This window comes from Kogia breviceps, chromosome 9 (assembly GCF_026419965.1).
Source record: "Kogia breviceps isolate mKogBre1 chromosome 9, mKogBre1 haplotype 1, whole genome shotgun sequence".
Classification (NCBI taxonomy): domain Eukaryota; kingdom Metazoa; phylum Chordata; class Mammalia; order Artiodactyla; family Physeteridae; genus Kogia; species Kogia breviceps.
The window spans coordinates 1721109-1748833 of NC_081318.1; the positions used below are offsets into that span (position 1 = coordinate 1721109).

The window sequence follows — 27725 nt, forward strand, 5'->3', positions numbered from 1 at the left end:
GATTAAAGTTTATTTTCCATAATAGGGCACCTAATAAAACTCATAAAGCCGGGTCGGGGCTCCAGCTGGTGGCCTCGTTTAACACTTTCACTTCTTAAATCACTTTACGACGTGCCAGGTGCGCCCCAAACTGGACGCCAACGAGAACCAGTCCCCCGCCGCCGCGCCCAGCGCACACACGCGCGCACACACACGCACGCACACACGCACACGCATACACACACGCACACGCACACGCACACGCACACACGTCCCGCGCCAGCCCTCGGGGTCTGGGCCGGGGTCCGGGCGAGCGGGTCCCGGGCTGGCGGGTCACCCATCCAGGGCACGCGGTCCGGCCCCTCCCCTCCCGCACCCCGAGGCGGGGGGGACCCTGGCGAGAAGGCGGGGTCCGGAGGCGGGCGGGGTGGGGCGTGGGGAAGGGGTCTCCCTCGCTCCCCCCACCCGCCGGCCCCGTGCCGACCCTGCATTCCGCGGCCGCGCACCTGGCCGCCCCGAGTGTACACAAGGTGCCGGACAATGTGCGGCTCCCCGGGCCATTGTCCGCGGCGCTGGGCGGGACAAAGGTGCACCCCGGCCGGCGGCCGCGGCGAGGGGCGGCGGCGCGGTTTACCCAGCTGGGGGCGGAACAAAGGGCCGCCGCCTTATCGCGGCCGGGCGGGCGGGCGGGCGGCCGGGGCGGGGGCGCGGGGTCAGGCCGGGGGCGCAGGGGAGGGCCGCCCGCCAGCCCGAGGGGTCGCCGCGGCCCCGTCGCCGCGCCGCTGCCGCCCGGGGGCGTCCCTTCCTCGCGGCCCGGGCCTCGGGAAGGCGCACCCGAAATGCCCCACGGGGATCCCGGGAGCGGGAGGTGAAGGCGGCTCGGTTTGCGGTGGTTCGTGCTCCGAGATGATCCGGTTCTCTTAAAATGCTGGTGGTTTTCGTATGGGGTCACCTTTCCATTAACAGCCTTGCTTCCAAGCATATTTTCTTCTGTGATTAAACAGCATCTTGAAAAAGGATACACAGGAAGAGTTAGGGTCGTCCTGGCTCAGGGGCTTGCGAGGACAGAATGGCCCGCTTTCCCTTGTCCGTCCTAGGGGACAGGCCAGGTGTCTCTCTGGGGCCGGTCCTTCTAAGGAGACGCGCGCACCTAATGTTCTTAAAACAGAGACACCAACTCTGTGAAGCTTGCCTTTGATTTTTTAAATAGATAAATCTGTAAAGGGAATGTAAGTTGTGTTTGTTTCTTCCCGCCCCCCCCCCCCCCCCGTGGGTCTGCAGCCAGGCTTATTGCTTTCACCACCCTGCTCCATTCATCCTGGTGATTATCCCCAGGTGTGTGTGTGGGGGGGGTGTCATCAGATTCCCACCCACGTGCCCTCGGATCAGGCACCTGTGTGACACTGCAGCCTTTTCACCCATAAAAGAGACATTAGCCAACTCAGAAAATCCATCCACCATGCATTCATTCAGCCAGCTGTTTTAGAATAGCTGCTCTCTGATGGACACCGTTCTGAGCGCCACGATGCATGCGTGAATAAAACAGACAAAAATCTCCACCCTCCTGGAGTTACATAGTAGTGGGAAGAGAAAGACAAGACTAACAGACACTGAATACGTGCATTACCTAGTGTAAAACGTGCATGAATCCATGAGGTTAGGTGGTCAGGTAAAGTAAGAGTGAAGGAGGAAAGAGGTCCACAGCCTGAGCACAGTCCTCACTGGACGGCCCGTCATTCTCAGCATCACCTGGGATGCAGGACTCTGACCTTCTGGTGCATGATGGGAATGTGAGAAATCGGGTTGTAGCTGCCTGCCTTGAAAGGGGTTGGAGGACAAGAATTAGAGACCTTTAAGAACTGTAGAGGGGACTTCCCTTGTGGTCCAGGGGTTAAGAATCTGTCTGCCAATGCAGGGGACGTGGGTTCAATCCCCAGCCAGGGAATTAAGATCCCACCTGCCACGGGCCAACTGGGCCTGAGAGCCACAACTAGAGAGCCCATGGACCACAACTAGAGAGACGCCCATGCACCGCAACAAAAGATCCCGCGTGTTGCAACTAAGACCCTATGTGGCCAAAATTAAAAATAAATAAATATTTTAAAAAACAAAACTGTAGAGGATATTTATCCTGAGTCCAAGCGATCAAATATTCACTTCCTGATTCACAGGAAGTGAATTTTCCTAAATATTCCTAAACCTGATGGTAGAATAAATATTCCAGAAAACAGAGATGCACGTGTGCATGGTGGAAGTGGGAACCTGGGGACAGAAATAGATTACATGTGTGATTTTTTTCTTCCTTTCTTTCCACTGAGATATAATTGACATAAAGCATTATGTCAGTACATCATAATACATAATTGTATTAGTTTTAGGTGTACAGTGGTGATTTCTTAATTTTCATAATTCAGGCATTTAAGATCACTCTAGAAAATAAAAGAGAAGAACCAAAGTTTTCACATAAAAGGTTCACTGCCAGTGTTAGAGAATCTGACCCCGGGCACAGAAGCTCACGGAGCCACGAGGGCCGGGAGTGGGCCGTGCCGCCTTCCTGCACTTCAGGTGCCCTGTGCACGTGCCTGGGGCTTGGGTGTCTTCCCTTCACGCACAGGGCGTTCCGTCTCCACGCACCTGCAGAGGCCGTTCCTCCCACCGGACTCACGTCCCCCCCTCACTTCCTGAGTCCCGTCCCTTCTCCCAGGCCTGTCACCTCCCCGCCAATGTTCTGTGCCCAGAGCAGAGGGCTGTGGAGAAGGGCAGGGACCCTAGAGCGTGGGCTTGCATCCCGCCTCACCTAGTGTGTGGCCGGGGCAAATTCCTTGACCCTGTGCCCGTGTCCCCGTCTGTAAAAGGGGGACCGGGTCAGTCCTGGTCTCCCAGGGAGAGATGAGGCTGAGGCAGCTGAACGCGTGCCAGGCTCCACATACAGACTCAGGGAACAGTTCAACAAACCAATGTCCTCGCAGCTCTTGGTCTCCACACCCACAAGGCACAGGGGGCACCCCGGGTCCGCGCGCTCCGGTGAGTGTCCTCGGGCTAATCTGGGAAAAAGATGCGGTGGGTAGGGGTGTGAGGGTGGGAAGGAAGGCTTTGTAAAGACTCCTGGGGACTCACAGGAAGCCGGGAGGAAGAGCCAGGGTGAGAGTGCGCGGGTGAGATCCTGGCGCTGACTGACTGGGAGGCGTGGGGCAAGTGACTTGACCTCTCTGTGCCCCACGGTCCTCTGTCAAGTGGGGAACGGCGGCCCCTGTTTCGCGGGGCGGCTGTCGAGACGCACACGGCGCGGGAGGGAAGGGCCCAGGGCCGCCCCAGCCTGTCCCACACAGAGCCCGGTGCCTTCTCACCTGTGGGGTCCCCGCTCTCCACTCGCCGCCCTCCTGGGCTTGCCTGTCGGCCAGCACAGGGGCCCAGAGCCACCCTGTGTCCACACCAGCATGATCCCTTCTCTTGGGGACTCGCAGAGCCCTGCTTCCCGTGCCGTGGGCCTCAGGCTGGAGCAGGTTGGAGGCAAGACGCCCAGGAGCCCTGGAGATGTCCACAGACCGCCGTGCCTGTCGGTAACCGTGGGGTCCTAATTCTCACCGCCGTGGGCTGCGCCCGCTGGCCTGTTAGCTGCTTCGGTGCAAGGGCCGTGTAGGCTATCGTATCAGTTAGGACCCGGCCGGCCGCGCGCGGCAGGAGAGCCAAAGGAACAGTGGCTTTCACGGACAGAAATTCATTTCCTCTCCTGTAAACCTGGGCTGCCAGGGGCTGGTCTGGTGGCGCCGTGACCCCCAGGGGCCACGGCCCTTTATCTCGTGGCTTTTCCTCTGTGGTTCAAGATAGGGCTTGGGCTCCACATCCTGACCAACACGACCAAGGGCAGGTGCGTGTGTGTCCTTCCCAGGGGTTCAGGTGTGGCCCCTTCGCTGACATTGCACTGGCGAGAAGTCTCTCTTCCTCTTTGGTTAATTTGGCTGCGCTGCGTGGCTTGTGGGATCTCAGTTCCCCGAGCAGGGGTTGAACCTGGGCCCCGGCAGTGAGAGTGTTGGGTCCTAACCACGGGGCCACCAGGGAACTCCAGGGTGAGAAGTCTTAACATGGCCATGCTAAGCTTCGCTGGAGGTCGGAAAGTGAGTCTTTATTTCCATTTGTCCAAAGGCCTCGCTAAAAATGGGGGTTCTATTCCGAGGGAGGACTGGAGGACAGCTAACTCTGCCCTGGGTATTTGTTTTGGTTCTTTGTGTGTGTGCGTGCGTGTGTGCGTGTGTGTGTGTGTGTGTGTGTGTGTGTGGCAAAAAACACATAATAGTTATCACTTTAACCATTCGTAAGTGTACAACTCAGTCGCACCAAATGCATACAGCATTGTGTACCAACACCGGTATCTATCCCCCAAATGTCTCATCGCCTCTGTCCCCATTAAACACTAAACCCCTTCCCCCTCCCCTGGGGAACCTCTACTCTCCAGCTCTGTGAATGTGCCTGTTCTAAGTATGTTTGGGTCCTTTTGTGCATTTCCCACTGTATCCAGTATAGAGAGGAGCACATCAAACGGCTCCAGTAAATTAAGCTGGGTTTTCCCACCTCAGCAAAGGTACCGCTCTCCTCCCAGGCATTTGAGCCAAAGGCTCTGGGTCACGCTCAGTGCTTCCTCTCGTCCTCCTGGCCCAGCTCCCCTGCGGCCGAGGCTGCCCACAGGACACACATGCTTCAGGGACCTGCCCCAGCATCGCCACCTCCGCCATCTCTCCCCGATGCCCCTGGCTGCCCGTCCCAGGCGCCAGCATCTCTAGATGTGACTCAAGTACCTGCTGCAGACTGGGACACCCCTCCCCCCCGGCAGGAGCCTGAGGGCGAGGGAGCCAGCAGAGAAGCGGTAGTAGTCAGAGGCCAAACATCTCACTGTGAAAAGTAAAACCAGTGCACCAAAAAATGTGAGCTCTCCGCTGCGTAGCACGAGGAGCTATACTCAGTGTTATGTAATGACCTGTAAGGGAAAAGAATCTGAATCTATGTCTACGTCTAACTGAATCGCTGTGCTGTACGCATAAAACTTACACGATATTGTAAATCTACTCCAATAAAAAATTTTTTTTTAAAAAAGTCCTCTGCTAAGTTTAAAACCAGAAATTCAGAAATCCTTCCGGCTACCTTGACCTATTTCCTTTACCGATTTTCACAGGTAAAGGAAACACCTGAATCGCCACACTGCGCTCTTGGCAGCTTTTCAAAATTGCTTGAAAAAACCAGGGGTGCTCGTGACCCTCCTGAGTCCCTGGCGGCGGCTCTGGGAGCCTCCTGCCGGCGGCCCCTCCTAGGGTGGGCTGGGGGGGTCTCCTCGGGGCCACCGGCGCGCCCCAGCGCCCCCATAGCGCGAGGCCTTCTCTCTCCTATCTTCATAAAACAAAGTAATTCGCTTTTAATGACTGCCGGTGTTTTCTTTCCCAGTTCTGTTTGAGCAGATAATGAGTCGGAGGCCGTCCCAGCAGGGTTAAACCACCGTGACCTTCATAATCAGAGAACAGAAATAAATTATATTTACTCATAAATGTTACCGAGTCTCCGGTGCCCAGATGCCTCCTAATCACGGCGGGGGTGATAATATTTTGCTTTTATCGGGCCTCTCGCACACAGGTAACAGAGCGTTTTATTATCCCACCCAGCAGGCAGGGAGCCCTCGGTCGCACGGGTCCCCAACCCGGGACGTGCTCGGGGTCTCCCTGCTGGGGGTCCCGTTGGGCCGCCGGAAGAGTTGCTCCCCCGAGGCCCCCCCAGGCCTGGAGATCTGGGTGGCAGGAGGGTGGGCAGGGAGCAGAGACCCCGCGAGTCCCCTCTGGGACCCCGACAGGCCCGCCTGGCCTCTGCCGTCAGGGTACAAGTCAGTGGCCCGATCACTACCGACTCTCACGCAGGCTGTTTCCCCTCCCACTTGCTTCACAGGAGCCAGGCCAGGAGCTCAAGGGGGAGGCGGCTGGAACCCACTGGCGTCGGGGAGAAAGCGCAGGTCTGCGCCGGCCTGAAACCCGGCTTCTTCCAGGCCCGAGTGGCCAAGCCTCCGTGGAGGGAGGACGAGGCCCAGAGGAGAGGTGGCTGGACAGAGACACTCGACCAAGCACCCGTCCCCGCGCCGGTCCCCGACGGCACGGCCAGGCCACTCACGAGCCCGGGGGATGCGGGCCTCACTCCGGCTGCCCTGTACTGTGCTGCGCGGACAGGCCAAGGGCACACGGGACAAAACGGCGAGCCCCGCCCCGAAGTCCATCTTGTATTTTCGGCTTCTCTGTTTCCCGGCTCTGGGGGGATGTTCGTGGTGGGGCCGGCAGAGTCACTTTCCCAGGGCAGACCCGGGGCGGGCCCGAGCCGTGCTGTGGGGCACCAGGCCAGGACGCCACGGCCTCTGCCGCTGATTTATCAGCTAGCTGCAGAGTAGCTAAAGTAGTCAAGCAGACGCTGGCTGCCCTATTAAATCTGATTTAGGAAACAGAGAGGTTAAAAAAAGCTCACTGTCCATGTAAGTCAAAACGCGTACGGGTGCTCATGACCGCTCTGAGTCTGGCCGGCCGGCTCGGGACGATTGCAAAGTGCCCCTTCCTCTGCCAGGCAGAGGTCCGCGGGCGAGGATAAAAGAAACCTCAAGTAATTACACTGTATTTTCGATGGGTTAACTAAGTGTGCTTTATGCCGTGGACATGTGAACTTGCTTCTCTGCACACAGTAAGCCCTGGATAAATACTTACTGGGAAATCTGTGTTCGTCATGCATTGTTTTTGCATCTCGTCTGGTAATTGTGCCCTTGGGCGCATCTGTTCGGAGTTGGCTCTGTCGGAAATCAGAGCTTTGGCCAAGCCTGGGCGAAATTAAGCAATGACGGCGATAGAAATAACCTTAGCCCTCGGTTTTAAGGTGTGTAGGTGCCGGGCGCCCTTGTGCAAGCGCTGGACTCCAGTATGTTGGGAGCCGGGCTGGCCTTCAGCACCTTGGTTTCACCTTGTACTTTTTTGCAACCTTTGTTCTACTCTCATTAAGGCTAATTTCCCCAGAGACAGTAAAAATGTCCTGGATTACCCATCAGCGTTTCAGAATTATAAAGTAGATACTAATTCAGACCTTCAGAACGATATTCACGGGAAGTCGTGGGTTGAGGAAGAAGAATGCCTTCAGAGACCCCCTATTTGCACTTCAGGGGGAGGGAGCCAGAGAGAGAGGTTCTGCTCTCAAACAATTAACAAGCACCTCCTTTGTCCCGACGGGAACCTACCCGGTGACTGACCCGGACACAGTGCCAGGTCCTTTGAAGGACACAAAGCTCATCATAGGTCGTAAAATTGCAGACTCCTAGAGTTAGAAGCGCCCTTACTCCTGCCGAGGTCAGGCTGTCAGCAAAACTGATAAGCATGCCTTCTTTGGTCAGGTTATTGATGCAGACACGGGGTGGGGGGGCGCGAGCGTAGACACGGACACGGAGCTGCTGCTGGGAGCCTCCCTGGGCTGTTGCACAGATGGCGGGTCTGCTTTCCGGTGCTGCTCCCCGCACCCATTGCCCACCGACCTCTTGGCAGCTGTGCCCTTGCGGTGACAAACCAGGACAGCTGGTCACCCTGCCTACTCTTCTGCATGGACAGGATTAAGGATCCATGAGAAGAGAAACGAGAGTAGTGCGGACTGAACTCATCCTGAGTTTAGAGAAATTGCCGCGGCCACTCCAGGCACTCACAGACCTACTTGAACAATTAGAGAAAACCCCGACGGCAAATACATTTTATGGGTGAGAGCACTTCAGAGAAGCAGTGACTGCTGTGTGCTGGCAGCAGGCTGGCCTGGAGCTGGGCTGGTGCCAGCAGTGGCCGGGCTCTATGTGCTCAGCCCTTCTACACCTTGTGACTGACCAATGGGCAAGGCCAACAAGAGCCTCCCCATCACCTAGTCGAAGCGGGACTGCTCAGGGAGCGAACAAGAAAACTGCACTACGAAACTCTACCCCACACCTGAATTTACAGAAGCTTGGCCAGCGCAGCTGGGGCTCCCCTCCACCTGGCAGGGTCTCCCCCCGACAGGCAGGAGAATGGGTCACCAATCTGAGAGCACGGGCCCCACCCCAGCCCGAACCCCGCACAGGCTCTGCTGGGAACCAGTCTCGTGCACTTGTCCCAGCCAATGGTGGCGTCTCGCCATCTGCCGTTCGGAGACTTGCCTGTCATGGCTTCAGTCGTTTTGCGACGGGTAGTCTGATCTTCCCCGGGAAAAGGGAGAGGGGTATAAGAAGGCTCATTTTAAAAATTTATGTATTTTTATTTATTTATCTTTGGCTGCATTGGGTCTTCATTGCTGCGCGCGGGCTTTCTCTAGTTGTAGCGAGTGGGGGCTGCTCTTCGTTGCAGAGCGTGCGCTTTGCTGCAGTGGCTTCTCTTGCTGCGGAGCACAGACTCTAAGCGCGCAGGCTTCAGTCGTTGTGGCGCACGGGCTTAGTTGCTCCTGGGCACGTGGGATCCTCCCGGACCAGGGCTCGAACCCGTGTCCCCCGCATCGGCAGGCGGATTCTTAACCACTGCGCCACCAGGGAAGCCTCAAGAAGACCCATTTTTAAAGAAGAATGCCAGTTAATAAGGTAGGAGGGATGACAGGACTAGAAAAGGACCGTTTTGCAAGTAATAATCGATCCTGGCAAGGATCATTAATGCCTGCCTGACCCACTAGGCGAAATATTGGTGGGAACAGGAAACACACGTTTTGCCACATTTCTTTTTCCTTTGTAAGACGTCCTTAACTTTTGGTGACTAATTTCCCTGAATAATTACAAAGGTAAAAACGTACCCTTGCCGTGGGGAGGTCTGCCGGCCTCGACTGTAACTCGTGTGGCCAGTTGCGAGCTTTGTACTGTCTGTCCCGAGACGCCAGTGTCACCGGGCTGGGATTTTCCCAACTACGTTTACGTGAAGCCCACCAGGATTTGTCGTGACAACGGGCCAGGACTCTTCAAAGCCCAGTTTCGTGAGAAATTTTACATGGGGGTGGGTGTTGTATACTGAAAGAGAAATAAAAGGAAATGTAATGTTTGAACCTTGATTGTATGTATTGTCTAGGAAGAAAACAGCTATAGAACATTGAGTTTCGAACCACTGGCAGTATGAAAACGGAAGTGTCTGCTGGACTCTGTCACTAAATGCATGCTCATGTTCTCAGGTGCGGTAATGGCGTCACCAAGTAATGGAGAACGAGGGGTCGGGAGTCAAATGTCATGATGTCTGTACTTCCAATCGATGCCATCAAAACGTGTGTGTGCATAAATGGATGTGGATTCGATAGAAAGAAGAGAAAAAGCAAATGTGGCACGTGTTGACAATGGGCAAACGAAAAAAATAAGAGCGGAAGAATTTGCCCTTTCTTTGGAAACACTTCTGACGAAGTAAAATGAAACAAATAATCAAATAAAATAATCAAAACAAATTTTAAACGATTTTCTATAGAAAAAAATATTTAAATGCTCTTAATCATTTTTACCTCGGCCTGAAGTGAATCCGCCCGGGTTTCGTATTTCACTGGGCCCTCGAGGGGCGCCCCCTCCCCGACTCTGGTCTGCAGGAGCCCACCCAGGTGTGGTGCAGCACAGGGGAGGGAGGCAAGGGACCACTGGCTGGTTCCCCAGGGCAGGAATGAAGGACGCAGACCACGCTGGGGGCGGGAGCGGGGTCAACCTCCTGCACACTGGGTATTTGAGAGCGGGGAAGTGCCGACGCGATAACCCCCAGAGGCCCCGGCGATGTGTCTTGCTTTGGACGTGCTCAAGGTCAAAATCGCCCTGCTCCCGAGGCCGGTGGACACACACAAGGCATTGTTTTCCAAACACACACAGCCTGGGTGTTCTGAAGTCACCTCTGCAGGCTTAGAACATTTAAAACTGGTCCCCATTTTCCCTTTCATCATCTTATCATGCAAACATCATTTTTCATCATTTATTCAGCGCCACTCAAGGTAAATGTCATCTTGTGAACTTGACCCCTTTCCCGCCAGCTCTGTCAATGTAGAATATGATATGATTCGAAACGTAAGGGTGAGAAAGAGAAAACTCCCGATTCCCAGGCCAATATTACTTTCCCAACCAAGAAAATCTAAGTTTTACTGACCTTTCATAACACCCTCTGGACACGTGTGTGTGGAGGTGTTCCCTACGCACCTGCTTGTGCACCCTAAGTGCTTTGCACTCAGGGAGACGTGAGGCCCCCAGAGGCTCACAGCGTCTTTGTTCACGTATGGTTGCTGCCTGAAGTTGCCGCCGCCGTTACAGAGCTACTGCCCCCCGGATGGGTCTGAATTGCTGGTGGATAATCCCCAAGCCCAACTCCCGGGCCTGTTTCCAGGCCCTCCCTCAGGCTCTGCTCTGCACAGGAGGCCAGGCGCATCCAGCATCCTGGTCTTGGCCTTCTCCTCATAACTCAAGCCTCCTCGAGGGGTTCCAACCCCCAGCCCTCAGGCCCCCAGCTCCAGTGGTGTGTCTGCACCCTCAACCCCGATCCCAATGTTGACAAGCCACCGGGGGGCGTCCCAAACTGCCCCCCACCCCCGCCCCTCCACCTCTTCATTGTAAGGCACCAACTTCCGGTGGTGCATGTCCCTCAGAAACATCTCCAGGAGTCTTCCTTGGCACAGCTTCTCTCCCAGGGCGGAATCATCACTTCTGCCTGGAAGGTCACAAGAACCATCTACCTGGTCTCTGCCACCAGCCTGCCCACGTGCTGATCCACCACCTTCCTTGGTCCAGCAATATTCTTGAAAACACAACTTTGATGATTTAACTTCCTTGGCAATAATCCTTCGATGGCTTCCTACGGTTGAGCAGATAAATCCCCAACTCCTCAGCATGGAGAAAGTGGTCCTTCACAACCAGGTTGCAAGTGCCTGTCCTGCTGTCTGTCCTGGGTCCCAGGGCCCCGCACAGCCAGGCTCTGTACTCTCGACCCCCTGCTGGTGCCCTCGTGTCCTCCGAGTGCCCCCTCAGCCCCTCTTGGAAGAGCACATCACGTCCCGTCACGTCCTTTGAGAAGCTCTCCGTCCCCGAGCGCTGGGAATAGCTGGCTGTCCCCATCACTCTTTGGTGCACTTTGACTCCAGGACCTGTCCTGTCAAACTTAAATGATGGTTTTGAACCCTTCAAGCTGTCCCAGGGCTCAACTCCACGTGTGGCCCCCAGCAAACGCTGGCAGCGACCAAGTCCCAACTCTCACTCGGGTCCTCCTAAAGACAGGCTTTGAGCTGACGTAATTCAGAGACACCACAGTCACACACACAACTGGGAAAGCTGAAACCGAATTTTACAGACAGACTGCGAGTCAAGAGCAAATGTCGGCTGCTGAATCCCCGCCACACCAAAAGCAACGCCTGAAGGGGACGCACAGGATCCCACTGTGCCGTCTCGGCCGGGACGCTGTCTGTGCCCACAGCGCAGCAGCCTCGTGCCCGGAGCCCTCCGTGACTGATGTCACTGCCGCCCAGGCCCAGGACGCAGGCCCCGGTCACGGTCAACAAGCAGGGCCTTGCCGCCATCCCGTCGGGCTCTTCCCGCTAACCCAGGGGCACCTCCCCAGTGAAGTAAACCAACAGAAGCAGTGTCACTGCTCTACAGTAAGGCCTAATTAATTTTTTTTTTTTCTCCACAAAAGAGGCAGAAGTGATTTGAATCAGGTTAATTATTTTCATGAAAAGACATTGGAACGTTTTAGACCTCTGAAGAATGCGTTCTGCATTATGAATGCTTTATGAAAACTGTTTATTTTGCAATAATTTAAAACTTAAGGAAAAACTATAAAAATATACTTCATGTGTATAAACTTCACCCAACAATGAACATGTTGCTTCATCTGCTTTCTCTCTGTCCATGAGCAGAGGGAGGGAGGGAGAGAGCCGCTATACCTTAGGTGCATCCTGAACATTCATCCCTCGCAGGCGGTTCTGTCCTGTGCGCATTTATACCCCAAGAACACCGCTCAGCAGGCGGCACCTGCCGTGTCCAGTGTCCGTCTGGTGACTTCAAGTTGTTTGGGAAGGTGCATCACACCTGGACTCGACGGGTCTAAGTGACAGGCACTTGCGGGAAAGAAGATGTCCTTTCCCAAGTCAGAACTTCTGGTGAGGAACCAGGATCGTCCCCCTGCTGTGCTGCACCCACACCTGCAAGGCCTGAGTCAACTGCTGACTCTTCCAGAACACGTGCCTTCCAAGTACTTGAAACAATCAATCAAACCTCAGGAATGTTTAACTGACCGTCTCTGAACTTTTAACCAATACATAAAAGAAAATAAGAACACCATCCATTTCCTTGTAACTGCACCCTCTAGAGGCTGACTTTGTCTATTAGAAAATTAGGCGCTGGCACACCCCCTCCACAGCATCATCGCTGCCCGGGGCCCATCCCTCCCTCCCTCTCCCCCGCCTCCTAGACATATAAATATAGGTAATTTGAAGACGGTTCAAAACACAAATACCTTAAAACCTTGGACCAAAATAGAGTATTTTAAATACGACAGACCGTGCTACAGCCCCAAATCACAGGCGAATGAGCACCCCTCGGCCCCCAGACCCGGCTACGGCCTCAGGGACGCCCTCCCCTGCAGGGCCCCCACGCAGAGCTCGGCTCTCTCCCGCAGCACGCTGGCCTCCTCGGAGCCCCCGTGGGCCTGCCCGCCCTTCAGCAGGAAGTGGCTGATGAAGAGCTTCAGGCCCTCCCGCAGCAGGCCCAGCGCGGGGCTGTCGGACACCCTGAGGAGGAAGAGACACGCGTCAGTGACCAGCCGGCCCCGTCTCAGCCCTAGGGACCCCGAAGCGGGGGACATACCTGGTTTCCATCTGGTCAGAATTCTCAAGTAAGAACTTAATACCCCATCAGTCAGAAATCATTTTCTGTTTGCTATCAGTCAAGTCTCATGTTCCCCAAATTAATGTTCAGGATATTATTAAAATTAAAACTGAAAAGCTACATGTAAGTACAACAAACTTGCTTTTATAAAACACAGGTGAAAACAATTTCTCTCCTCTTTTCCACATGTTTTATCGAAAGAGCTGGGAACAAACCTTGCAAAAATTAAACCAAGGTCTTCAACTTCCGTTTCCATGAGCAGCATATGTAACACTTTTCGTAAAAAGTGGACTCTGGGTTTGTCCAATTCACTGAATTCAACGACCTAACAGAGTCCGGATAGAAAATAATAAAGTTACACCATTGAGCCAACTCTGCAGTGATTTCTGACTATAGGTTGAGTAAAAAACTACTGCTCCCTTTGCCCCTTAACTAAGGCTATTTCCAGTTTTATAAAATGAACAGCTGTCGTTTGACGTGGGGCCCTGGTGCACTGCTGCAGGGCGTGCACGCCACTGGTGAGAGCAACTCGGCAGGGCTGAGTCAGGTCCAGGGGGCGGATGGGTACCTAGCGAATCAGGAATCTCCTTCCTGGAGTTGAAACGTAGATCATCTCCGTGCCTTAAAGAAACTATCCCCTAATTAAAACCACACACAGACACAGACACATGTGTGCGCACGCACACACACACAATTTAGATCCAGAAGAGACTAATTCATACATATAACAATCACAGTATACTTATACAGTGGAATACTATACAGCAGGAATAAAATCCAAGGACAGAACTGCAGATACCAACACGGATAAATTTCAACCTTATGCCGAATTAAATAACTGTAAAAGGACATCAAAAGCCTGGTTAACCAAATGCAGACACGGGTGCTGCATACAGCCAGAGCCCCGTGAGGTATGGAGGGGCCGGGCTGCTTCAAGGAGTCTCTAGGACCTGCCGCACCTGAGGGACATGCCACATCCTGTTCCATTCTGAGCTCAAACTCAAGTGAACCGAAGGCAAGACCGCCCCCGCCAGCAAGGAGCAGGCACTAGCTCTCTGTGTTGTAAATTCTCCGCAGTTCTGGAACGTGGGATGAGGCTCTGACCCTCATTTTCAGTACAGTAGCCAAAACCCAAGGGCACATCTCTAAGGAACACGCAGTTACCTCGACAGGCGCTCCGGTGAACAAATACATAAACACAGACAGGACACTGCAGCCAAGCCTGTCCCAAGGACCAGGAAGCAGAAGGCGAGAGGCCGGGCCCCCAGCCATCCCTGCCCCTCAGCTTCTCTTGCAGTCCACACCCTCAGGACCCCCAGGCCACCAAGGTCCTACTGTCCAGGCCACCTCGACTCGCCTCTCACGTCTCGGCTTCGCTGTCCACCCGGGACCACCTCCAGAGCACCTGCGTCTCATCGTCTCTGCGGAGTCGGCGTGGGAACTCGGCAGGGGTGAGGATGCCCCGCTCTAACGGGTGTGCCACAGCCAAGGGCGGGGCAGCAGAAGCACAGCTCCCACATCCCCACTCCTTCCCGATGGAGCCGCAGCCACCGCGGGACTCACGATGGCCGGTACGTGCACTGCAAGTCCAGAGACTCATTCATGGAAAGGAGCAAACAACTGTAACGGCGCCTCGCGCTACTAGGCAAATTTACCCTGCGTGCTCATCTGGCGATTTCCTATGATGGTCTGATAATGAGAGGGGTTTTCAGGTGAGTCAGGATCTAAGGAAACGCATATTCTTAAGGTACAGGCATACAGAATTACACCTGGCCCCTGAACTCACCTTCGGACTGTGCGGTCCACTTACGGGAGGACTTTTTTCACTAAATACACACTGCAGGACCACACGCTCCAAAGTTGGTTGAATCCTCACATGTGGAACCAGGATACGGAGGCCGACTGTAAAGTTACACTCAGACTATGACTGTGCAGGGGGTCGGTGCCCCTGACCCCCACGTGGCTCAAGGCTCAACTGGACACTATCATTTTCAGTGCTTCAAATCATCCCGCGCATTATACGCACCTTTAAAATGGAAAGTGGCAGTGACTTTGTCTTCAGCAAGTGGGCCACCAGCTGAACCAAATTAGAGAAGTGAGTGGCTCGCAGAGTTTCTAAGTCCCGAAATTTGTCCCATATGCTGAACTGGAATGTCATCTAATATAAAAGAAAGGAAAAAAAAAAAAGGTAAAATTTAACAAATTATTAGAATAAATCACTAAAAATATAATCCAGAGGTACTGTACTTATTCATTTACTTAAAATATCCTAAAAACCAAGACTTTCTAGAAACAACTACATTCTCTTTTCCTATTTACAGTAGTTTGAAATAGCTTCACAGAAATTTCTTTCTATTGCACGATTTTCCCTCAAATCAGCAGAAACATTAGAAAAAGACGGTGCAGCATAAACCAGAGGCACTTGCCGATTAAGCGGGTCGTGACCCCTCATTGGTGACAGGGAAAGGTGGCACGGGGACACAGCTCAGGTTGCGCCCACACTCTGCACGCTGCTCTGGGCCGGGGTGGCCCGACTCGGGGCCCGCATCCCAGGTGGGCCGAGCCAGCCAGAGTGGTTAGAGAGGAGCGTGCGACACAGGCAGCCTGCCTCCCAGCTGTCACCTGAAAGCTCCTCGCGTAGTCACAGAACTTGCCCGCCAGGAACGCATAGAAAGGGTTGTACGTTTTCTCTTGAAGACAGCAGTCTATGAGGACGTGAACAATTTCTCTCTCCTGATGATCCTTAAGCCCCAGCCTGTAAGACAGGAAGAGTGAGGGCTAAACCTTCAATTTGCCAAATTTTAACGGCTTTAAGGCAGATATCTCTCAGAGGAACCCATCCTGTCTGGCAGTTTGGCTCAGTGGGCCGAGCAGACAGGGTCGGGTAGCAGGGCTGGAGCTCCAGGCCCAGAGCCAGCCTGTGGCCTCAGGGCTTTCCAACAACGTGGCAGAATGAGGTGACCCCAGGCTCTGCAAAGGCCTGTCACTGGCGACCGACCGACAAGGAACAGGGCCTCAGCTGTGGGCCCTTCCTGTTCTTTCTTTTTTCTAAAACGTATGGTCTGGTTTGCACACAGTAAGATCCATCCTTTTAGTGCATAATGTTGACTCTGGACAAGGATTCGCAGTCCTACAACATTTCCCCTGCATTTCCTTCTGAATTTGAAGCAAATAAAGGAAAACTCATTATTAGACTTTTTAGACGTACTTTGTACACAGATGCTTTTCAATCTCATTACAACTAATCGTAGAAGTTGTAACATAATTACAACTAAATTAAACAGGAAGTTTAATTTAGACGTAATCAGAGACAACTTTAACAGGAAGGTTTTAAGCAACTCATGACAAACAACAGCCACTGGGAACTGTCAGGTGGTCACCTGATTTTTTCCAATCAAAACAGATCATAAACTGTCCTAATCTGGAGCTACCAGCAGTCAGTTAGCAGGAGCTGGACTGCAGCCCGTGGCTCGGGGCAGCAGGTGGGAAGGGGCGGAGCCCCGGCCTCCACGACGTGGCAGCCGACTCAACGACAGAGCAGAGGCTCGCACACAGGCTTACTTCAGGAGCTTCTCGAATGCGTCCAGAAAGTCTTCACTCGTCACAACTGTACAAAATATGTTTCTCCTGATGTCGGTGTTCATTCTCTGCTTTCGGGCGAGCTCCAGTATCTTTGAGCTAACCTGGAAAGAGGGACGACCGGGCGTAGATCATACAGACGTTTCAGTGAAAGTTGTTCTTTGGTTTAGCGTAGTTACTAAGTTTCTAAGAAGTAATATGTGTAATTCTGCGGCTTGAACCAACGCTAACCGTAAGGTATGCATAAATACATGTACGTAAATGCGGAACCTTTATTCTTGAGCAACCCCCCCGGCACCCCCACAAAGGAAAACCAGCAAGAGGCAAAGCAAGCCCATGAGGAGAAAACCGCTTGATCTGGGCGGCTCTGCAGGAGCAGTGGCTCTGCCAGTCCAACCAAGTACCAGCGGAATGAAGAGAGGTAAGCACTGCGGCCAGGGGGAGGGGGCCAGGACAGCCAGCAGGGCGGGAGGCCAGGACGACTGAGTGATCGTCCTGCGTTCCCCTCTCTCCACTCAACGTTTAAGTCCCTTTCCTAACATTTTGAGACGTTCAAAGGAAATAACAGAAATGGAATTAAATGATATCACAGAGCAGTAGCCATTTCTATAAGGTCTTCAAATAAACCGAGGGAAAGCTGCATGGGGACACCGGTCACACGCCTGGCGGTGGCGAGCACGCGCCACGTACCGTCCCCGTGAGCTGCCCCCGCGGGGTCCTCTGCTGAGCGCTGTCGATCATCGGGGCGCCACTCCACGCCGACCCCACGATCCACCAGCGCCCGGTCCGCTCGGCGTTCAGGATGCTGTCCCAGGAGACGCGGAGCTGAGTCTCTGTCCCTGAGCCAGCGCCCCGCAGCTGATTGAGAAAACGGCAGCCAGTGGAGGCCACAGCAGCTCAGAACATGGGGAACATCGACCCTGGCTCTTCCCAGCTCAGATAACAGCGTTTCTGGTGCATGAAAGCTGTGATGGGTCACTCACTGACAGCTGGGATGGTTAACCGGTTAGGAATAATGCCAAAGCTCGAGGTAAACTCTCAGTGTATGTGTTTGGGCTTTGTGGGTCTATCGCCCACAACACCTGTCTTACAACAGCTGTCATGGGGCGGGGGTGGGGAGAGAGGTTCAGACTCAGGCAGGAGGTGCGCCCCAAGGGCCGGCAGTGAGGACTCCACCAGCAGGGGCCTGGGACCTGCCGGAGGCGGCCACTCTGGGTCTGACCGGTGTCCGGGCCGAAGGACTCACCCGGGGGCCCCACGCTTAGAAGATCTGGGGAGCTTAAACAGACGAGCTCCCACTCCCCAGGCTGGCCTCCCTGGTCCTGGCGGGACCCTGGCCCAGGCCCTGTTCCAAAGTGATCAGAGGTCCTCCCGCGATTCTCCGGCGCGGCGGAGGGTTCAGTGTGGGTTGTACGCAGCTTACAGGGAGGGTCACCCCACAGAAACGTGCGGTTGCCTTTCACGTCTGGGAACCCCCGCTAACTGGGCGGGCACCTGACCTGTGGCCCCACCGCCCTCCGGAACTTCACGGGGTTGGCGCAGAGCCGGCAGCGCAGGCGGCCGGGAAGGAGGGTGCCTACCAGGGCTCTCTGCAGCTTCCGCAGCCTCTCCAGGGGCTCGGGGTCGTAGCCCGGGATCTTCCGCATGTCGTTGTTTTTCAGGGCCAGCAGCGTCTCCAGCATGAAGCGAACCTGGAGACAGACGGGAAGAGCCATTGTCTCAAATGCCGGGAACCGATGACGCTTCACCGTGGGGAGAAAGACACCGCCGCTGAGGACGGGGCAGGGGTGCCTCTGGGAGAGGCCGCACCAACCTCAGCTGCCGCCCAGGGCTCCCCGGGGGAACAGAAATCCCTCCCCGGCCCCACAGGCCGAGAATACGCCCAGGCCGTGCGCCCTTCCACCCCCACCGGCCCCCGTCTCAGTCACCCTCCTTCCCCACCGCGTCTGCAACCTCTTCCCGCTCCTGGCCTTTTTGCTTTTCTAACTTTTAAACTGGAAATGACATCGTACTTAGAGAAGACTTTCAAGAACAGCACAAAGACTTCCCATAGACCCCGTCTGAGATTCCCCGCAACGTTCACTTCAGCTGAGACACATATAACTCACATGCCAAGCGTCCACTAAGCACAGTCGGGGCTGTGCAGCCGTCACCACGATCAGTTTTAGGACGTTTCCATACGCCCTCAAGGACTCCAAACCCACCCAGTCACTCCCCAGCCCAGCTCCTCCAGCTTCCGTCCAGCCCGAGCCAAATGCCTGTGTCTGCCGTGTCTGTTTTAAACGTGACCCCTGAGCATTCAACACAGGGACAGGGTCTTCGCTGGGACCCGCCCCCCTGATCTTCCTCTCCCACCTGGAGCCGCACCCGCCCCCTTACACAGCAACTCCACCACCACCTCTGCGGCCCCCAGGACCCTCAGGGGGCTCGGCCTACACCTCCCTCCTCACAGCTAACCCGAGCCCTCACCTCAGCATTTCAAAAATGGGCTAGTCTTCCTGTCCAGTCTGTGTCTCCTGAACAAACTACCGCCCACCTGCAGGCCCAAGCTGGTACCTGGGGTGACCTCTGACCCCTCCATCTCTCCCCTTCCCCCCACCAAGTCTGACCACTTCTACATCCTAAACCCACGTCCACCGCAACTCTGCTGATCATCACCCCAACCCCTGAGGTGGCTTCTCTCTCTTTCCTACTTTGTAGCCAAAGTGACCTCAGCATGAAAACCCGCCCAGAGCCCTTCACGAGCCTCTGGGATAAAATCCTAGCTCCCTGCCAGGTTTACGAGGCCCCGAGGCCGGCCCTGCCCTGCGCCCTGATGCCTCCCCACAGGGACGCTTTCCTTTTTCCTCAAATGAGCCCTTGCCCCGCCCAGAGGTTCCCATGGCTCTCCCGTGCCCCTCAGTCTGCAGACCAGCAAATGAGGTAGCCACCATGAGCCCTACTTTCCAGACGGGGAAACCGAGGCCTGGAAGCCTTGGTCCCTTCGCTGCCGAGTGGAAGAGCCAGAAGGCTGAGCGGGCGGATCCCCTCGCCCCTTGCCTTCCCAGTAAACCTCTTCTGAATGGCTGAATGTTAAACAGATCGATTCTTAAGTTCTCAACAGTACAGACACAAGGTTCGCTCACACCCTGAAGATGAAGCCACAAAACCAGATGAGGGAGAAGATAACAGGGATCATTAGGAGACGAAACGCAGTATCTACCCCAGATACTCATGTTTAGGTTCTGGTCAGTGTGAGCGTTTAGGCGGTTAGGAAGCAGGTCAGGTGATGCACTCATACCCTGGTCTGGTCCCGGAACTTGCCGCCTGCCCCGCTGGCTTTGGCCTGGGCCTCAGAGATCAGTTCCTTAAGCGACAAAGCGTCATCTTTTCTCAAGGAAAAGCCCACATTTCTCAGCATTAACAGGATCAGTTCAATATCTTTTTCTGTGAAAGTTCCAATAAGTTTTCTCAAAACGTCAAAGATGAGGAGAGACTGCACCACGTGGAAGTTATATAAGTGGGCGATGATGGCGAACAGGTTGTCACACTCTTTCCCGTCACATCCGCTTTTGTAGACGTCAGCAAACTTCCTCACCGCAGCCTCCAAAAAGTGCGCACCGACCTGGATGAAAAACAGAAAAAACATTACTGCAAACGTGTAAGAATCAAGTGAGCAGGTCATTCTCAGGGGTCCTTCTTCTTTTAACTTCAACGCATGTTGAAAGAATTAGTAATTTAAAAGCAAACACATAAAATGTACATGTGGCAGGATACGAACTCCAGCAGGGCAAAACCTCTAAAAACACGAGCCTGAGCGCCCAGTGCTTTACAGAGGCAAACACCACACCACGCGCTACGCAGAGCAGGGTGCCCAGCGCACACCTTCCCTCGAAGGGCACCTTCTTGTCCTTAAAATCAACGAGGTGCTGTTTCTGGCCAGCAGCCGTTCTGGTTCCTTGGAAAAATGAAATCGTTAAGGATGTTAAGGACACGTCCGTATCTCTAAAAATGCACTACTACCTAACACGGCTCACTTCTCCAGCTTGGTTGGGCCTGGAGGGAGAAGACGGGAGCAGGCACCCGGCGGTGGCGGAGCCATGGCGACTCTCCAGCTGAGACACGGGGACGCGGATCACCGCAGCCGTGCTGGACCCTCGAAGGCGGACCGGGCCCGAGAGTCACCCAGCGACAGAACCAGAGGGTGTGGCCACTAGCTGGATGGGAAAGACCAACCTTCTGCGTAAGGGCAGCTGGCCAAGCTTCTGGCGGGCCGGTTCACCCGTGAGCGGGAGCAGGGGTGCGGGCTGGGGAGGCCATCTTAACCTGCGGGCTCCCCGCCGCCCGGCGGTTAGCGCTCCGCGCTCCCAACACGGGGGGCGCGAGTTCAAGCCCTGGTCAGGGAGCTGAGAGCCCACAAGACACGAGGTTGGAAAAAAACAAAGCCTTATAAAGCCTGAACCGTAGGACACCTGGGCAGGGCTGCTTATAGAAGCAGGAGTGGTAGTTAAAATCCCGGGGGAGTATGAGATCAACCGGACAGGCTGTCGCAGGAAAATACACACACGTCACTGCCAAATCGCAACAAAATACAGGCTACAGGAGTCCAGAGAAAGGCACCAGATCGGCAGGAGGAAAGAGTGACTTCTCAGAGGCAGCTCTGACAGACTGGATGTGTTCTTTAGTTTCAGAAGACCTGAGAATAAACAACTTTAACCTATTAACTCCCAAATCAAGCCTCTTCTCTAAAGATAAACCTGAAGGAATACACCCTCCTATCATGACCACTATATTACATTCAAATACAACTTTAAAAAAGAAATTAGAATTCTGCGGACATCAAGAAAAATTCAGGTATAAAATATGCTCAGGTATGTTTTCAATCACACAAATGGAATTATTTAATCATATCAAAACCAGTCAAAATTATAGATTCCATTTAATGTCTTCAAAATAAAATATAACAGTAGAGCATTTAAAAATAGGAATAACATTCACCTTGCTCAAGTAATTTAAGCAAATAAATTAACTCAGATTTGGGGATTTTAACAGGAATCTGCACAGACCTGAGTTTTGATTTTTCCAACGACTCAGGAGCAATTCAGTGACTGACACCGCGGCTTTGTAACTCACGCTCCTCTTTGCATGGATCCCTGCGAGGATGCTTTTCGCATCACAGGCCTGAGAGAAGTTCAGTGCAGCCAGAGCTTGGGCAGCTCAGCATCCTCTGGCACCAGTTTTAGTGGCTGTTGCCGGCTGAAGTCCCCTCACGATTTGCCCTGGAATGACCGCTTCAGCTGTCCCTCACGCTGTCAGGGAAGGTTTAAGTGAGAAATGGGACCACTGATCTCACATTTTCAAATGCAGGGGATTCCTGATATTGTGTAGGCGGGCAGGGTCTACAGCCTTTCCTGTACCTCAATGAAACGCCGTCTGTACTGAAACCGTTTTGACTGTCAAGTACTCCGGGGTGGTCCAGGAGGACCAGGGGTGCACTAGGACAGCCTATAATGGCACTGAATGAATCGTGGCCGTCACAGGGCACTAGGACGGGATCCAGTGATTCCATCATGCCTTGTAATGAAGAGAAGGGACTCACAGCCCTTAGAAATCAAACAATTACGCCAGAAGAGCAACTCCCTGAACAGCTGGTGCAGAGTAGCTGAGGCGAGTTTGTTGTTCAGAGGTCTCGGGGCCCACACCCCCTCCTCTGTCCTCATCTCCCTGTGCCCAGGAGGTCTCAGAGTTGCCATCTTTCAAAGTTCCCACTGGGACTTCCCTGGTGGTCCAGTGGTTAAGAACCTGCCTTCCAATGGAGAGGATGTGCGTTCAATCCCTGGTCGGGGAACTAAGATCCCACGTGCCGTGGGGCAAGTTAGCCCGTGCTCTAGAGCTCCTGCGCCACAACTAGAGAAGCCCGCGTGCTGCAGTGAAGATCCCACGTACTGTGACTAAGACCCGACCCAGCCAAATAAATAAAAAAAAATACATTTCAATAAAATTTTGACAGAAAGTTCTTACAATGTGACCTCGGCTAGAGGAGCAAAGCGCGGCTCAGAGGTTTCTCTAGGGAGGGTGACGGAGCCTGCGGTGGGAGGAAAGGCGGAACCCCAACCACGCAGAGGCTCACAAGCACTAACTTTAACAAGCACTCCCTGCAGGCCAGGCTGCTGCACACACTCCCAGCCGTGAAACCAGCAGACCAAGCCCCCAGGGGAGGGTGGGCAGGCAGGTCACCAGGTGGCTGGTCTCCCCGGCCAGCACTGCCCTCACTGCTGAGCCTCTAGCAGACGGAAGGAGAAGCCCTTCTGGAAAGTTTGTGCTCTTTAAAGTAAGCCCCGGACAGGCCCACTCTGTAAGACCGCAACGGGTTTTCAAGACCATAATTGTGAGCAAGTCCTAGAGAAGTGGGAGGAGTGTGCAGAGCGCAGCGGCAGAGGGGAGGCAAGGCCCCGGGAACAGTCCACAGCCCGCGATCCGGGGGACAGCACGGCCTTCAGGGGCTTTGCTGCGTCTGCAAAGTGGGGCTAAATAAATACCTGCCCCGCTCATCCTGCTGGGAGTCCCGAGGACTCACCCCAGGGGATCAGACTGGCAGTGCCACTTTGCTGCCGGGGCCTGTTCTTGGCAGGAGGGCGATCCGAAGGCAGAGAAGCTCAACACCGCCGCTAAAAGACGCTGCCCCGCGCAAAGGTCCTACGGGCTCGTCAAGTCCTCGGGTCGATAAAAAGGTCATCTGGAAAATTACACCTCACTGGCCTACTCACTCACTCATGCGTCTACCTTAGTGTCAAGTCCTGTAACCAGACCGATTTCCCTCAACAGCCCTGCAAGCAGCCCCACGGAGGGCGTGGATGCTGACCAGGAAGGTTATGATCTCACTGTGGGAGGAGGCAGAATAGGACCCGGGACGAGGTGGGCCTCCCTGATGCCAACACAAGGGTCACAGACCAAGGACCAAGAACATGGGGCGGGCCAGATGGCACGGGTATGCTGTTTCCTCAGCAGCACCTACTGGGTACCAGGCACCGCACAGGACGCTTTAGACACGCTGTCCACTGAATCCTGACAAAGGCCCCACTTCACAGACACGAGCAGGTCTGTGGGTGGGCAGGTCTGTGGCCCACCCAGGGGCACTGAGGCTCCAAGCCCAGGCACTGTCACGTGTCCCCTCGCTTCATGCCCAGTTTTACCTCACATTCCGGTGGCCTCTCGCCCAACACAAAGCCCTGTGCTCTGAACACCTGAAACAGTCCCTGTTACTGTGGGGAATACAGAGAAGAGGAAGGCAAGTCCATGATGTCAGTTCGGAGGGACAGAACTAACAGACAATAAGGCCGTGTCAGGAGGGACCGAGCGCAAAAGCAGAAGTTGGCCAACATCACGCAGCTGCCGAGTGTGGTTTAGGATGCGACACCATACAGACAAGGTGGCCTTGAGCCCTGTCAGCTGATCACTGACACAAGTAGCACTTGGACAGCTAATGGCTGGAGAGGGGCAGCCCTACCTCGATGCCAACTGTGCAGTGAAGAATGCTGACCAGGAGGACATGCTCCATCACCAGCCTGGCGGGCATGGCCGCGTCCGGGGCGCAGGCGCTCAGGACGACGCCCGTCAGAGTGTCATTCATGTCCTTCCTGCTGTGGCCCATGTACAGCTCCTCCAGCTGGCCACTGATGGAGGCCACGTTCGGCTCACTCAGCCTGCAGACAGTTGGAAAGACAGAGGAACGGTGCCGTTTCAAATCAAGAACTGTTTTTTTAGTTCAATTAAAAAAAATTGAAAAAGTTATTAAGACTTCCAGCAGATCCTCTCTTGGGTATGTATTTGACCCACTAACAATTCTTATCCTGTCCCAACAATCCAGTATATATGTACATAACACGGAATCTTCTGGAATCTTCAAATAACATTAACTGCTGTCCTTCCAGCTGAAATGCGGCCACAGTAAGGCACGTGAAGGATTCCCTTCAAGACCACAGAGACTGTGATGAGGATATTCCACTGATATCCTTACCCGATCTCCCCCGGCAGAGGGAGGGAACCATCGTTAGCACGTCCGTATGTACTGGTGGAAAAAATCCCAACTTTTCCATTTTCTGCTGGCACAAAAATCTTTTATTTCCTAACATGGAGATAAGGGCTGTACTGGGTGGGGATGGGAGGATGTATATGCACTGCAGCTGTGCTAACTTTGAACATCAAATGGCATGTTTGGTAAAATTCCAGGATGCACCAAGAAGAGTGTTTTAACTAAAAAGAAATTTAAAAAAGAAAAAAAAAAGGCAATGCAGGCTTTGGTTTAATTCCCAGAACCATTCCTGTGCTTTTAAAAAAGAGACAATCTCTTGAAGTGACACAATACACTGTCTCGAGATTACCTGTTAATCAGACCTTTGACCTGTTTCTTGAGCCTCTCTAGTTCTTCCTTTTTCTGGGCATCCACTGTCTCCTCTTCTCGCCTCACGTGAGGTGGGATGTACTTTCCACCATTTTCACAAAGACTCTGCTTGAAAGGACAGAAATAAATTACAAAAAAAAGTACAATGACTACACGCCACCTTTCCCCTTGCTACACTCACACTTAGACATTAAATTCCCAAGAACTGGGAGAGGCTGTCACTACCGAGTGCTGCTGCTCCATGAACGTCAGCTATTTGGCGAGTGCCCACTCTAGTCCTGGACAAGCACGCCACGGCCAGGACGATGGACGTCACCATGTACATTAACATCAACACTACGTTTCATCACCTTACTTTTCCCTCTGTAACTCTTCGGACCTGGCTGCGCCCCCCCCGCCCCCACCCCGCCAGAACCCTGTATTCTACACTTCTGCCAGCCTCAGTTCACAGTAGGCACAGCAGCACACAAACACCTAAATTAAATTCAGCACCAGTTTTGGAGAAAAAGCGGTCCAAAGTAACTTCAAACCTGTCAAAACCAATATCTAAATTTCCATGATAAAATCAAAATGAACCCACTGCTCACTATTTCCTAGATTTTCAACTGAGAGGATTACAAGTCATTACCACCGACCAGCGCTCCCTGACAAGCCTTTAGGAGACAGACATTTGTAAGGCATGATCCTTGCTGTCAGGCTTTAAGCTTAGCTGGAGAAAGCACATTTTCATACACAGAAACTTAATCTTGAGACACCCGTTAGTATGTCAATTACACCTCCACAGGCTGTGAAAGAGACTTGGGAATAGTCAAAACTTAAAGTGCTAAGAGAGGAACTGATAGCACTTGGGCACTGCTCAGAGTGCCAGGGGCTAAGGCACCAAGGACAGAAATGAAAGATGCTTCATATCCTTCAGGACAGGAAAAGATTCCCAAAGATGTTTGACCTTAACAGATAAACACAAACAGTGAGAAACTGAGGAAAGGTCTTGCAGACAGAAGAAATAATACGCTCAGAGGCAGAAGGGTGAAATGGTGAGAAGTGGAGAAGGAAACGCAAGCAATGCCATACAGCCGCCTTCAAGGTGCCCGTGGAGGTGAAGCTGTTTTTAGAGGCAAGGGGCCAGCGTGTGAGGCCTTGTCTGCTCTGCTGTGGGTTCTAAACCCGGTCGTCAGTGTGAGACTTTATCCAAGGGAGTCTCGTTGATCAGTTCTGTGTTTTAGAAGGATCCACTCCAGGAGCAGCTGAACAGAAAAAGGACTAGGTGTGGGCAGAGGTGACTCAGGGGTTGCAGGAGTCCCCAGGGTACACGGGAGGTGGGAACAAAGCTTGGGGGAGGGGAGTCAAAGTCAGGTTTGGAGATTGAGGCAGTAAACCGAGTGAGGATGTGGCCTTAGGACAACGGTGGGAACGGCCGGTAAGTCCCTGGGATAGAAAGGTCTCTAGGGATGTTTTCTCCCTGTCTCTTTATTGTGGACATTTAAAGAACTCGACAGACCCACACTCAGCTCAAACAATTATCAATACATCAACTGTGTCACTTCTGTCCCAAGCTCTCTCTGCCCCCCAGCCGTTTTTTTGAAGGAAATCCCAGGGGATTCAGATTGTTCACAATCTAATACCTTATCGTTTGCGTCAACATCCTCCGAGGAATTTTCACTCCTCTCTTCATCTTCGGCAAAACGGACTCCCTTTTTCCTCCCTTTCTCCTTCGCTCTCCCTTCCGCTCCTCCGGCTTCCAGCTGCCCCCCTCCTACACCCTGAGGGCCCTCCTCCTCGCTCTGCGCTCCCGTGTCTGCTTCCCGCTCGCCTTCGGCTTCCACATCCTGCTCCTCCCGTTCGTCCTCGGAGTCACTTTCGGGGAGTGTCTGTCCCGCATCCTCCTCCTCCGCCTCCTCACTGCTGCTTTCATACCAGCCGCTACTTCTCCCAGAGTCCAGGGCTCCCAGGACGTAGTCGAGTCCATCGCGGGCAAAGCTAAGAGGCACGGAGCTTCCGTCGCCCTTCTTTCTGCGCTTGTTCAAGCCGAGGCACCGCTCCAGCTTTCGGATCTCTCGGTCCTCCTCCTCGTTGGCCGCCAGAAGTGCCCGTTTCCGGGCAGCGGCGGCGGCTGCGGGGGCCTTGGTCCTACCCAGTGGACCCCTGGCCTGGGCCTGGCCGGCCTTGGTCGGAACCGGGGGAGGTCGTAGCTCCTCGGACGGCCGCGAGGCCTGCCGTGGGGCCGGCTGGCCGTCCTCCTCCTGCGTCGCCTCCGCCCGGGGGCCGCTCGCTCCCCCGGCTCCGCCGCCGCCTGGGCCGTGCGCGGGGCCGGCCGTCCTCTGGAGCCGGCGCGCCTTCCTCAGGTGCCGCTTCTCCTTCCTCAGCTCCCTGCGGCTTTTCCTCCCGCCAGGGCGCACGCGTCCCTGAGCCCGGGGCCCCTCGCGGCCGCCGGGAGTCTCGCCCTCCGAGGTCGCCTGCACGAACTCCTCCACTGCTAGCTTTAGCCGCTTCAGGGCCCCCTCCCCGCCGCCCCCAGGCCCGCGGCGCGGCCCCCGCCCGGCTCGGCGCTTCCCGCGGGCCATGTATCCCCAGCAGCCACTCGGGAACGCGGTTGCAGCTCTCGTAGACGCCGCTACTTTCCGGGACGCGCCGACGGGCGACTTCCGGTCGGGGCGAGACTTCCGGGCGGAGAGCGGCGCGCTGTGCGGGGCGGGGCGGCGCTCCCTGCTGGCGGGAGGGCGGCAGCGCAGGGAGCCGCACGGCAGCAAACGGTGACTGCTCTTAAAAGGCTGTAAACTTTAACTTCCGAATGAGCACAAATACATTCTCGTTTAAAAACGAAAACTTTAGAGATTATGGTAAAGAAGGCTCCTAACGATGTTCCACAGTAGTAACCGCGCTTACGAGGTAGAGGTAGGGGTGGGGGTGGATCCTTGCGGACGCGTGTGCGGGTGGAGCGCGGGTGGAGCGCGGGTG

The 27725-nt window shown here is 54.4% G+C and overlaps 1 protein-coding gene across 10 annotated transcripts; it reads right to left on the minus strand.

Annotated features, from left to right (window-relative positions):
• Positions 1–780: 780 nt before the first annotated feature.
• Positions 781–27385, minus strand: NOM1 (nucleolar protein with MIF4G domain 1). Of its 10 annotated transcripts, none has more exons than XM_067041748.1 (12): positions 26393–27385; positions 24751–24878; positions 23877–24072; positions 19671–19994; positions 17971–18081; positions 17081–17248; positions 16373–16494; positions 15434–15566; positions 14838–14969; positions 2935–3023; positions 1607–1792; positions 906–986 (listed from the first exon to the last, which is right to left on the minus strand). In XM_067041748.1, the coding sequence occupies exons 1-11, from the start codon at positions 27329–27331 to the stop codon at positions 1645–1647; spliced, it is 2490 nt and encodes an 829-aa protein (XP_066897849.1). In that variant the 5' UTR covers positions 27332–27385; the 3' UTR covers positions 906–986; positions 1607–1644. The 10 variants fall into 10 exon arrangements, 7 of the variants coding, with proteins under 7 accessions (XP_066897851.1, XP_066897849.1, XP_066897848.1 ...); XM_067041747.1 differs by having other exon boundaries at positions 1607–1796; XM_067041746.1 differs by having other exon boundaries at positions 1607–1796; positions 2777–3023.
• Positions 27386–27725: the final 340 nt, after the last annotated feature.